The sequence below is a fragment of the Hermetia illucens genome, chromosome 5 (assembly GCF_905115235.1).
Source record: "Hermetia illucens chromosome 5, iHerIll2.2.curated.20191125, whole genome shotgun sequence".
NCBI classification, from domain to species: Eukaryota; Metazoa; Arthropoda; class Insecta; order Diptera; family Stratiomyidae; genus Hermetia; species Hermetia illucens.
The window spans coordinates 74,538,097-74,552,186 of record NC_051853.1 but is presented as its reverse complement, the minus strand read 5'-3'; the positions used below and the strand labels follow the sequence as shown (position 1 = coordinate 74,552,186).

General features: G+C 42.6%; 1 protein-coding gene across 1 annotated transcript; it reads left to right on the top strand.

Annotated features, from left to right (window-relative positions):
* Positions 1-298: 298 nt before the first annotated feature.
* On the top strand, positions 299-13,285 carry LOC119658488 (protein tweety). The gene is made up of 6 exons (XM_038065947.1): positions 299-1,613; positions 1,717-1,894; positions 11,237-11,544; positions 11,980-12,737; positions 12,830-13,002; positions 13,062-13,285. The coding sequence occupies exons 1-6, from the start codon at positions 1,476-1,478 to the stop codon at positions 13,142-13,144; spliced, it is 1,638 nt and encodes a 545-aa protein (XP_037921875.1). The 5' UTR covers positions 299-1,475; the 3' UTR covers positions 13,145-13,285.
* The last annotated feature ends 805 nt before the right edge of the window (positions 13,286-14,090 follow it).

Below are 14,090 nucleotides of genomic sequence, written 5' to 3'. Positions count from 1 at the left end.
CCCATCAGGTTATTTATCTGTATTTATCCCAAACCACCCACACTACTTGGAATATTGTTTGATTCCACTGGGAACATATCAACAAAGCCCAACTAAACTGCTTTCAAAGACTCGCGCACACATAAAGGCAACCAACGTGAAAACACATGAGAAAATGAACAAGTCACGCGTGCCAGAGGAGGAGAGCATCCACTGTGAATCAGGAAAAGGGACAATTTCGAAAAATGAGCTCTCGGCCGCAGCATAGTTCAGTCCTTGTAGGTACCTAAAGGGTGTGACCGAGTTAGGAAGCGAAATCTTTTTCTGCAGTTCTTATCAGTGATGCAGACTCGGTGAGAAAAATCGGTTTTCGTTTCGGGATAAGTGGAAAATGTGGGAGATAATGTAGTGATAGAGTTCCTTTCAAGGATTCGTAGGGAACTAGCATAGTGCAGTGTGATGAAGTGGATAGTTCTTCTGTGAAGAAAAAGTTGTCTCGGTCAGCCGGGAAAGAGGAAAAATCATCCGGACGACTTAGTTAACAGTCGGGAACCAAGTGTTGTGAAAAATTAATTGTATATTAGGGTAGTTAAGGGAGGAGCGTCATAATCACTAAACAAAAGCCGTAATTCGATTTATGAAATCTAAAGCCATTGTGGAGCCTATTATTCACTTTTTTAGAGGATCCTTTTAATGGGCTTTTCTCGCTCTTGTCTTTTTGTCCGTAATACGAAAAGGGGAACCGAGACATATCCCTTGGGCAAATATTATTCATGAGGATATTGTACATCACACACACTGCTGCGCCATATATCCTGCCTGGGGTATATGCAATCCAAACAACGTCGGCGTGCTCTAATAAGGAAACATGTAGTGCGAAATTCAATAGTGTGCAGTGAGAGATCCTTATTGGAGTGTGTCACGAGCGAGTGTATTCGCAGGCTCAACATCCTTCTGGTCGACGGTTTCGGTGTTATTTAGCACACCACTTGTTCAGTGGTAGTGGTGAGGTTGGTGTACTTTTGCAGTCCATTCGTGCGAGTTGCCTTGAGTTTTGTGAAAATTTGTTGAAAGTGCGGTCACAGTTACAAAATTATGAAAGAAAATTGTATCAGGCTGACCTGAGGGCAAATCGCAGGCACTGTACGGATGAGGCGCGAATCAAATTAAAAAGTGCAATTCACAAAACCCGATAAATATACCGAAATCCATTGAAGGAGCAACTGGGATCCCAGCATCAACAATTAAGGAAGTGTGTCATATGCAAAGTGGGTACTTGTATAAGTACTTAGGCCCGTCAAGGATCCTTCCCTGCTGTGTGCCGTTCTCCTGTTCTCTTTAGCATTAGCCTGAAGGAATTATAAAGAGAGAGCAGGCCTTAAGTGCCGTCGCTTCGTTGTGTAGAATGAATGTCAAGTAATTTATTAATTAATAACATTAACACAGGTTAGAAAGTGCTCAAATACTAATTTTACGTACACACAATAACCGCAAAAATGAGTGAATCTGCTCAGTTCGTTGACACATATAAAGTGCCTGTTATTGCGAAACTTTTACATGCCCTGCCTCATTACAACATCACATTTCATCGAATAAATAATACATTCCGACCGAACGATGAGGTCTACCGTGAGGTAAGATGCAAATTGCTATTGCTTTGGCAAACACAATTAGTTCCACTTATGTGGGCCATTTGGCAGTCCTGAATAATGCGGCGATGTTTCCTTTTGATTACAGAGCCTGGGCATATTGGCGTCAGCGCCCGCTGCACTTTTGATTATATCCCTCCTCGGGTTGCTCCTTTATTTAATGACAAGATGCTGTGATAGAAAACCGAGACCAGCTCACTCAATAACCAGCTTAAAGGTAGCTTTGTCAATTGTTACAGTGATGTGTTGTGCTGCAATTGGTTTAGGTGAGTCGTATTCATAATGTTTTTAATACAGATATGCACTTCATTTGAAACATACGTATCATCTTATATTACTAAACAGAAGGGGATCAGGCTCCACACATAAGCATACATGTACAAAGTTTACTCCCTTTCATAAGGGAAACAATTGTTCTCTAATGTTACTTGTAACACATTCTGATCCTTTGACTTGATATTCCTATTGTATGATTCTACATATAATAGACCTCTACATTTCTTTACTCTAAAGTGGAAGGACATGGTGACAGGACGTTTTCCAGCGTCTTCCGATAATATTGCTACTACTTTGATACAGCCCCCAAAGAAGGTTTCAAAACCGCTAAGGAGACTTTAGTCATTGTAGCTTAAGTGTCAAATAAACACCTAAGCTTCTCAAGAAAATTTATTTTATGTGTTAATTTGGTGCATGTCACGGAGATAGTAGCTCCCCTGTAAGTTGGAGATTAAGAATTTACTCAAAGTATTCCGTGTTTGTCTTACGAGGAAAATAAAAAGGATACACATTTCAGGAAAACCTATCGGAAGCAGGTGGGAATAAGTTATCAAACAAATGTTAATGGTATCCATAAGAGAGCAACCCTCTGAGCTTCTGCTTCAGAATATATGTATCTCAATAGGACAGTAGTACTGTACCACCCGCCAACGAAGACTACCGACACAAAGAGGAAAGAGATCTTCAATGAGAAACTGAATGCAGTTCAGAAGAGGCTTGCCAAACGTGACATTGTGACCATAGGAGATAACCTGAACGCAAAAGTGGGCTTTGAAAAACCTTGCTCAAACAATTGAGGGCGATAGATAGATAGATACCACGGGAATATTACCCTACAAATCTTTGCAAATTCGCTGAATTCCAGACGCCAACAAATCATTCGCCAATGACGGATAATTATGGCCAACAAATCATTCTACTCAGTCCTACGGATAATGAAAAGTAAAGGTGTTCACAGGAAAAATAAGCTCCGAATTTACAAGACCATAACATGATCTGTGTTACTGAAGCGTGGTCTCCAAGGCCGGCGTTAGAGAAGTCCATCGACACATTCGTAAAGTTCCATGTCGAATACTTGGACCGGTAAAAGATGAACCTCACTGGCGAATTAAATAGAACCATGAATTGTACCAGCTCTATGACGACCCAGCAGCATCGGTGGTAGTAAAACTACGAAAATTGCGGTGGTCGGTCACGCAGAGCGGATGGACGATAAGTGAATACCTAACAGGGTATTCAAAAGCGCACCCGAAGGACGCCGTCCAGTGGGGAAGCTACGCAAGCGGTGGAAGTACTCAGTGGACGAGGCCAGTAAAAAACAATGCGATCGAAGGATCGAAATGGCTGGAGGAAATCTATCCTGGAGGCCAAGGGTCGATTCGGCCTGTCGCGCCATTGAAGAAGAAGAGAACACTCAACGACAGAATATTGACAAGTCTATTAAGAATGCGATTGTCTCTGATTCTGGTCAGGTTGTCGACTTATGAGCCTGGCTAACTGTGAGAACGTGTAGTGGAATCCTAGATATCCAATAACGTAACAAACCCCTTAAAAGCAGCGTAACATGCGTCGTGATAAAAAGAAAGTTCCCACTGCGTTGCGGTTTAATTAGATAAAAATATTGAAGGGAACACAGCTGCAGCCTTTTATTAGGACCATTTGACTATCCCCAAAAATTGGGTATTCAATGGTCTTCTGCTTACGTCGTTCGCAAGCTACACCTATATTACCGAAATTTTCCGCCCAAACCCCTATCAGGGTTTTTACGTCCCCTTCTTCATGAAGGACTCCGCTTTCTCTTCTTTCCCGAATTCTTTCATAAAGGTTTGCACTTGCCAACAGTAAAGTAAATTTCTCCCTTCGGTGTGAGTGTCCCGCGCCTGAAAACGGGACAAATTTTTATCAATTGGTCCTCCAGGTTGGAGATTGGGTAGCGCTGACAACAAAGGTCGTCCAAGGACCTACGAACCAACGGACTAACGATTTGCACATTTTCTCATGCAAAGATTCCTGCCCAGCAGCTAGCGGATACCCTGTCGCAATATAAGGGTGATGTAACAACGTTACAAAAGATGGGCAAGGGCTGGGCAGGGACCGTTGGAGAATAGCCACTATATCATATATTATACTGGCCGTCCTGCAAGGCATGTGCACGGAGTAGGTTTCTTAGTCAGCCAAAAATAAAACCTGCAGTTGTCGGCTTTGAAAACATAAGCGAAAGGCAGCGCACTCTACTCTCTCCTCATTAACGCCCCTACAGAGGAGACTGCAGAGTCGGAGAAGGATACCTTCAAAGGCAGTTGAACCGATCCTCGAAGTTTGCCCCAAGTATGGTAGCAAAATCATGGAGATTTTAATAGTCAAATAGGGACGGAGCCCTTATTCATCCGATACGTCCCATACCTTTTATAAGAGCACCAATGAAAACTTGCTGCTGGTTATTCAGTTAGCAGTATCGCGAAATGGTGGAAAGTACCTGGTTCGCGCGGAAAGTGGTCCATAAACAGACATGGTCCTCTCCAGACTGGACCAGTTTCAACTAAATTGACCACGTGTTGATTGAATGCTCCTGCCCAGATAGTCCCATACGCCCAAAATATTGTCCGCCCACAGCAAAGAGGCAAATCAGTATTTTCTCTCTGCGAAAGGGATGGAAATGGAATTTTTCCATTGACTTTAAGGCCGCCTATGAGAGCATAGTCAGGGTAAAAGTGTATTCGGCTATGGGAAAATTAGGTATCCCGACAAAATTGATGAGACTGACTAGGCTGACTCTGATCAATGTGCGAAGCTAGATAAAAGCCGCAGGATCACTCTCGAGACCATTCAATATCAACGAAGGACTAAGACAAGAGGATGCCCCATCATGCGTCCTCTTTAACTTGTCCCTGGAGAAAGTGATTTGCGATCCAAATGTGTATGTGACAGGCACCATCCTCTTCAAGTCCACCCAACTACTAGCCTACTCTGACGGTATTGACATTATGGGAAGAGCAATCCGAGATGTACAGTCTACCTTCATCCATCCTAATGAAAGAAACAGACAGATAGAAAGGGACTACAACTTTGAGATCGTTGACAATTTCTGTTATGTGGCAGCCAACAGAGCCTATTTTAGCTTGCAAAAACTGTTTCGCATGAAATGTCTTACCATATAGTCAAAGGTCTTACTATGCAAGACAATGGTTTTACCAGTCCTCAAGTATTCCTTAGAGATTTGTATTCTTAGCAAGAAAAATTGGAAACTTTTAACCGCGCTTGAGGGAAGAGAACATTATTTCTGTAATCCCAAAGACTCGCGGTGATTTATCAACCATTATTCCTTTTTGGTGATTACAACAGAGTATGTCTTCTGAAAGACAAATGAACTTAATGATTGCTCAGCGTTGGCTGCTTTCCGTTTCACCTCTAAGTGAAGGGGAAGGAGAGGATAGATTAAGAGTACCATGGACAGCGTAATTTTCATTGTCCAGTAATACTTAGGTAACGGATTTCTGTTAGCAAAGTTCGGCTTAGAAGACCTGTATCAGAAATCATTCGGTTCTTCGCGTAGTCAAGATGAATCGTGCCTGTGTCTAGGCTATCGTTCCGGAAGGGCGCGGCTCAATTCTCACTGGTAGCGGAAGCATTCATATTGTAAGTGGATGTCGCATACCAGTCGGCTCAGTAGTAAATGAGTACCAGAGTTAAATCAGAATAATAAACACAGACAAGCACGCTGCTGACCTCATTATATGACTATTATTATTATAATAAAGGAAAGAAAACCCCTCCCTATGAAGAACCCCTACCACATTTTATCTCAATGGACCGCCAAATCAGAATCTTCCTTCGCTCCAGCATGTGAAGAATCCAACTGATTGAAAACCCATCAGTTCCATGCTACCTTCAAGTTTAAGACGCTGTTCCGGAGAATTTGGGTCTTCAGTAGGGATGCTGCCTCAGTGAAAAGGTCACCCTACTAGTCTGACAAGTCTAAACCTTTTTGCGTCGATCGGGGTGGACTTCTCTAGTGTGAATATAAACATTACCTTCCTGGACCTCGGCGCAAAACCGGGGTGTCTGCAGTTCCTTACTAAGGCCGGCCTAGACCGAATACCGGATCAGGATTTATCCTGCAGTCGTGCTCACGTTCGTGCCCCTCTGTCATTCATTCCTCCAGCTGATTTCTTATTCTTGTGGATGGCTGCTATTACCTTTTTGACTTCAGGCCATATCGTCTTCGGCTTTAACATATAATGCATAATGTTTTTGACTTTTAAGTGCTCCCCGGTTATAGCTTCCAATGCAGCCCTCTGAGCTGTGAATCTCGAGCAGTGAAATAAAATGTCCCTGCGTACTCCATAATATTCGGACACTTTGGACAATATGGCAAATCGTGATGCCCAAATCGGTATAGATTTGCTCGGTGTTGTCCAAAGTTGTGTTAGGTCGAAATTTACTTCGCCGTATGGGTAATCGATCCATTTCCGAATATTCCATATAATTCAGTGGGTCCAAAAGACTTTTTCTAATTCTTTCCGGTTCTCCAGGTTAGGAGGTGAGCAGCTAGTAGCTCATAGTCCGAGATAGCAACATTAAAGATATACGCGGAATGACCCGTCTCATCAACGAACACCGCGCCAGCCTTATATTGTGTGTATGGCGATCAGTTAAAACTTGCCGGCCCGAATGCATGCCGTAAACAGAACTACTGAGTATTGCTTCGGCTCATATAGGGTAAACCGTACATGTTCCCGTGATCAGCCAATGCTTATATGCAAGGCTCTGATGAATCATATTGCATATAGCATTATGCCCGTCCGTGTCTTACAGCGGCGCCATAAGATGGTTTATCATTTTTAACGCCGAACCACACATTCTGCACTGACCGAGCTGGATGGCAACCATGTCTTCCTGGATGGCACATATATGCATATAAATCTTTCCTTATCAGCAAAGAGTTTGCGAGCACAAAGTCATCCATTTGACAAATGGAGGTCTACAAATTTCTGTCAGACAATTCAGCCAATACATGATAAGTCTTCGACTACCATTCATCAATCCGTTCTTGGTGTGATTTCAACCCACTCAGAATGGATAAAAGATCTATCATTCAATTTAAGTAGAGTCAACCCGCAATCTACCTTACAAACAGCCGCATGCAAGCGACTCGCCTGCTTGTTGCTGTAAAAATAAGCGCGTAACGAGAGAGTGAGTTTACGTCACAGTGATGTTGTGCCGCGACGTCAACTACATCCCTAACTTCAATGTGACGAGGCAGGTTGATCTGCTGCTGAACGTTTTCCAGATAGGTTTTCTTCCGCGGCAAAATTCCGAATGCATAAGCCAGTGAAGGGATAGCAAACACATTCAGCGCCCTTATTTTATTCCTCCCGAGTGATGCAATTTTTGATCACCTTTGGTTTGGATTTGACATTCCATCCAGCTCGCAATTTATTTAGTTATTTAATCGGTAATAAACGGAACATACTCCAATTACTTATTGAATATAAATACAGAAAAAAATGACAACGCGTCGATAACTCTATTTTTTATGTGTCGTTAATGATGAAGCCAGAAGTCCAAGCTGCAAATGATTCTAATCACTCCCCGAATGGAAGCTTTGAAACATTAAGTTTGCACTGCTCAGTAGGCGAATCGATAGGGGATTCAGCGCCATACAAAATAAAAGAGGACTCAATGAGTCTCTTTAGTAACAATGTTTCCGTACGCGGATGAGCTCTAAGGTGTTGGTACTCTCAAAACAACGCAATAAAGTGGTATGCCGCTCTTATGACTGGCATCAACAACTTTAACAGTTCCACGTCAATGCAATACAAAAATAGAATGTCGATCAGTAAGGTGTGTGGGACGTTGCCGAAACTCTAGGAGTAAACGCTTTAGTCCTAGGAGTATCGAGTCGATAAATAGTTGCTCTTTGCAACCCCTTGATCGATAATCCATTCATCACCAATTCTCCAAAGTTGTCCCAATATTCTTTTGCTTCCTTCATCGAAAACTGCACTGTGTGGATTCTCTCCGCTGGTTCCACCTCTAGAGTAACTTCTGCTACTCAACTTAACTCAATGCAACAATTCTAGAGGTATCACGTGGCTAAGTATCATCTTTAAGATATGCTCCGCAGCTTTGCTGGACCAAAAAGATCCAGATGCCCTGAATATCATTGATCCATTACAAAGAGTTTACACTCTATGTATCAGTAAATCTATGATAAATCAGTAAAATATCAGATTTTTTCTCTCTGCGGTAATCGATGGGAAAACTGTTGGAATATAGACAGTAACTGCACCATATTTTCATCGACTTGAAGGCGCCATTGATAACATAGTCAGGGTGAAACTGTACACGATTATGAGACAAAATTAATAAAATCGAGGTTCACGTTAACCAATGTATTATAGAAAGGCCAGATAAAGGTAGCAGGATCCCTTTCGAACCTCTCTCTGGCATGCATCTTCTTTAACCTGGACTTGAGGAAAGTGACCTGTGATGCTGATGTAAATGCAATGGTAACCGTCCTTTTCAAGTTGATCCAACTGCTGGGCTATATTGAAGATATTGACATATTTTTGAGTAGGGAGGTGAAATGCATTTACGCACAAAGTGCCGGACTACCGGCTAAAACACCCCCTGGAGCGTCTAGGACTCGAACTTGGAAGCTTTGTCACATTACCTCAGACCAGGTGTAACAGGCATCGTCCATCAGATCCTTACAATAAATGCAGTCGGGTAACAGTGATTTTCCAATTATATACAGGTAAGATTAAAAATATCCCAATCTCACCATGCATTCGATTGAACCACGGACGCACATCTTTGATCAGGTGCGCGGTCTACCTACCTCTCGACTCTATTTCTCAGGATTGCTGCCATGCGCAGAGAGTGCGGGCTCTCTCCTCACAAAAGACGGCTTCCTTATTTCTCTTTTCTGAGATATATTAACCAGCATGTAAATTGATCGGAATAACTTCCACTATCACCATTATTGCTGGTTTCGAGAAGCTACAGTATGCGGATACAACTCGCAGAGCCCCTTGTAGCGCTAGGCGCTTCGGATACATCTCCTTACTGGGGGTGTCAGCTCACACTTCGGAACTGTAAAGTAGGACGGATTGAACCGCATTCATCAGCAAGTGATGTCTACTGGATAACGGACCTTCGACATTGGACATCAGCCGGCAAATTGTAAACTCTATATCTGCAGCCTTTTCTGCCATTGTTGCAAATCCGTTCGAAGAAGCTCATCTTCGTGACTATCATGATACCAAAGTATTTCATCGATGACTTCAACAAGACCATGGTTTCACCACATAGACTGTGGGTACCCTCTCCTTGGTCAGAACATCGGCTTCGATTTTCTCTAGGGCTAGGGAGAAACCATGTTTAGCCATCCGTCTACTTACTCGGTGCATCATCATTTCCAGTGTGCGCTGAATTTCCTCTACCATGCGTACGGCAACCAGTGCTGCTCATCTTGAGTCATAGAAGACTATCGTATGAGGCGTTCTGGATAGCTACGTGTCCGGATAGCTGCGTGATTAGAGCGCAAGGCTGTTGTACGGAAGGTCGCGGTTCGCATCTGGTGGCACTGGTTGCAGTGAGATTTGTATTGTGATTTGACGTCGGATGCCAGTCGACTCAGCTGTGAATGATTATCTGAGTCGAATCAGGGTAATAATCTCGGGCGAGCGCAATCCTGACCACATTGCCTCCTATAAGGTACTATAATCCTGTAGAATACCGTTACGGTCTTGAATAAAGTACTCTAACACACTTCAAGGCCCTGATATGGGATTGTTGCGCCAACGATTATTATTATAAGGCGTTCCGAAGGTCCGGAACAAGAATAGACGCCTAAGCCGCCCCCCATGTGACCTTCATTCTGCGCTGTTCTTCCCAGGTCTCATAGAGCAAGGCACCGTCCTTTAAATAGTCCCTCAATATCCGTAGGGCATGTCGCATGTGACACTACCTCACAGAATTGAAGGCGTTTCTTACGTCCAGGGTTACAAGCAGCCTCATTCGCCGACATTGACAATTGTGTGCCTCAGATAGTTTCGCCGCTTGGACTCCTCAATCGCATCAGTTGTGCATTGCCCCGCTCTGAAACCATATTTTGTTGTCCTGCAGCACGTATTGCGTCAGCCAGACGTGGCTTGGTGAGCTTCTCAAGCAGCTTCCCCTGTAAGTCCAACTTACTAAGTGGACGATACCCAGACGGTGCCTCGAGATCGCCTTGCCCTTGCTTATTAACGCAAGTCTCGCAACCTTCCAGCGGGAGGGAAACACTCCCGCTGTCAAACATGTGTTGAATGCGCCGACTAGCCTGCATTTACAAACAAGTTTTAACACTTAGCTGGGCATACTATCCGGTCCTGGCGCTTTTTTATCCTTCATTGACAAGGTTGCCTCCTCTAGATATGGACATAATGGGAAGAACAACCTGAGCTGTATAAACTGGCTGAATCCGTCCATGCGCCATTGTTGAAAACAAACAAAACTTTTCGAACCAGGTATCAATTTTGACAGCGGTTGCAAAGGGGAGGAGTGCAGGGGTCCAAAAAGGGTCAACTACTTGAAGAACCCATTCTCAAAAACCACCATAAGCCACGAAAATCTGAAGAAAAATATGTAGTGTCTACGCTCCGAAATACTCTTCGTGACGATATCTGCTCACTTGAGCAGTTAAGTTAAGAATGGTATATTATTATAGTTGCAAAATTTACTGAGAACTTCCTTAAGTTAATCCATAAATATGAAGCAATATAGAAAGTTTGGTGGAAATCCAAGTATTATTAACAATGTTACAGTAAGTTAAAGTTGCTCTTGCGTCGAATTACTACTCTCTAAAAGAGAAAATGTCAGTACAACTTGGAATTTAATGTATATAAACTACGAGCTATTTATGGAACCAGAGTGTACCCAAATATTCTTACATAAAAAATCAACACATCCTTTTATACCTAAATCGCCGACCTTCCAATTTCCGACTTCTATCAGCATCAAATGCGTTTTTTTTGTCGGTCTATCGTGGGGTCTATCATTAAGATAGATCTGGTAGGATTTAGCATAATGGCTCCAACTGTGCTTTATCTTTTCCCTGCTCTCAGCATTTTATTTGTGTTCTACTGAGGATGGTGGAAGATACATTGCCTCAGACTCTCGTCCTTTATCTGGGCTCGGGGTTCACTTTAAGTTTTCATGCTCAATATCAAAACCTACATTTATTGATTCTTCTAATAGTTCTCACTTCATATTATTTATCCCTTATGGATTAGTTCCCATGTATCCTAATATCCTATCTCAACACTGCTCTGCTTGTATTTCAGGATTATATGGAAACGACGACTTACACAATGGACTACTGGAAGTGCTAACATCTGGACGGAAAGTCGACAATTTAGTTATTACTGTACGGAACCAGACAAATATGTTGGAGAGCATTTTAACGACCAAGATACGACCACAGCTTGTTGAATTGGCAGATATATTTGACCAGCCAGTATCGAATCAGACCGCATTATCTCTCCTAATTGTCGCTTTAAACGTTGTTCAAGGCAACGTAACTTTGGCAACAAATGCTGCAGGCGATATACGCCGTCCACTCATGGGAATTTCCATGTCGGCTTTCCTTTCGGTAAGTTTAAAGTTTGATTTGATTAAGGGGTGGACATTGACATGCAAAGAAGAAACCTTTAATGTGGAAAATATTCGAGAGACACATTCTCATATTGATTCTATTAGATATGTATAAAGCTATAGATACGCTTTGTAACAGAGTTCTTCAAAATTATTTTAGATTATTCCTTGCTGCTTCTAAATTATTTATTAAAACGAAGGCAATTCACCTAATTTAATGCTTGTAATGAATAGTATTAAGCCTTAGTAGACCTCAAGTTGTTTTAAGTAGCAAAACAATGAGTAAAGGAATCAAAGTTTTCTTTTCAAATCACCGAAAAGTTCCAATAAAATGGAATTCTGCCGCCATTCTAAACAACAACACCCCATTAAGCACGATAAACTGCCTTTATATGCCGACTATTCAACGTCCTTTTCCTTTCTTCCGTTCCAGAAAGGAGATCAATGGGAGCTGATTCGATGGCCTGGAACTGTTGCCGTGCTCGCTTTGCTATTAGTCCTTTGTGCTGTGCTTTTAGTTGGAGTGGCACGACATTCGCGTTGTGCTTTGATTTTATTTAGCGTTTGCGGGTTGCTTGCTGTTACCGGGTCCTGGTTAATGTCTGGCTTATACCTCTCGTCGTCTGTTGCCGTCGGAGATTTATGCATTAGTCCTGCGGACTATTTAGTCTCTGCCTCGCCGAGTGAGCTGCCGACAAATGTACTATTGCACTATACCCAATGCGAGCCTGGTCATACGAATCCTTTTACTCAACGATTGCGAGAGTCACAGAATGCAATCAACAATGCTCGATCTGCAATGGCTGTTGTCACGAAGGTTTCAATGGTGCTTTTTAAATCATCGGGTTTACAACCAAAGCTGGGTGCCGTCACTGCCGATTTAAATATGAGCGAACGTATTCTAACGCAACTGACTGCCCTTGTAGACTGCAAAGCTATACATAAGAATTATTTGATCGCTGCTCGAGGACTTTGTGAAGGCGGTCTTTTAGGCCTTGTTCTAATGCTCATCGCAAGTTTTATTGCCGCCCTGTTACTCACTATAATGGTATGGGTTGACTCCCATACTTGGATATACATACGAAAACGTAATGATTATGCTCAAGTCGAGGAGCCGTCGTACATTTCTCATCAAGCGCCACAAAACCATCAAGCAATGAACGCTAGGACACTACCGCGAAATCATAATGGGTAATTATATCTTTAATTTGCGTACAATTCTTTGTGGAGTACGAAGGACATGTTAATGTGCATGCTTTATCTCATCATCTCCTTTTATTCAGTCATTTCAGCCCACCGGCAATTAGCGGCTCCCACACCCTACAGCATCCACCGAGAAAGCATGAAATGATGGCCGGTCATCCTCATCCCCATCAACAGCAAAATATGAGAACAATGGGTACTCATACTTTGGGGCGATTACCTTCTCACAACCACAGCCCAACTCATCTTGCAGGTAGACAGATGAAATTCAAACTTAAAAACTTCTTGAAACTTTCTTTATTCCAATAAAAGCCTATTCCAAAGGACCCAATAATGGTAAATACGCAACTTTAAGTAAACAATGTAAGACATTGGAAGCGAATGATTTTTACTGAAAATCACCAGCCTGTAGCGATCAATCAGGACATCATCCACAGCCGCAGTTATACTGCCATCATATGCACGGTAGTCATTCTCATTCTCATCATCCCCATCAGCATCATTCAGCACATCAACAGCAACAACATCACCAAATCTACCAACAAATTCCGGCATCCATGCCAGCACCAGCGGTTACCTCGGGACCAACAACATCTTCATCTAACGCACATTCCATATATAACTCCGCAGCAAGCAATAGTACCGCAAATGCCATGGCTACAATGCGTAGAAACACCATTCAACCTAATAGCAGTCAAGGAAACCGTCAGCCGGATCTTATAGATACAATTCCGAATTCAAATAGTATCGATAGTGCCATGTATGAAAGGGATAAGCAAATCTATCGATGTTCAACTTTGCGCCAGGGCGGAAAATTCGACTCCAACTATAAGCCTTCGATTCTCAATTGTCCACTGCCAGAAATACCAAAGGAGGCCTCCGAATCGCCTAAGAAGGAACCCAGTAAGGACCAAAGTGTTTACTCCAAGTAAGTATGAAATTATCTTATTTCTACTAACTACATAGTTACTGGGAATAGGGTTATAAAAACGAAAAATAGGCGTTTTATGTGATATAAGTTCTAGATGAAAATTTTTGAGCCTAACACCAACTTCCTTGCAACAGCATTTGCTAACTCTGTGACAATGTCTGTCATAGGGTTCGCGCTTCAGAGTTTTGCGCACAAACATCGACCAGCATTGCTACATACATATGTGTAGCAATGGTTGCGGATATTTTCAAGTTGAGAAACTCATTCTAGAGAAAAAGTTACCTCATATTCGTCTAGTAATGCTTCGACACCTTTTGTTCATCGAAATGTGTTTCACCTTCCTCTACTATTCTGCGGCACGTGCTTCTAAGGCGACCCACTCGCCGGGCACTCTGAGACAGTGGATTCTA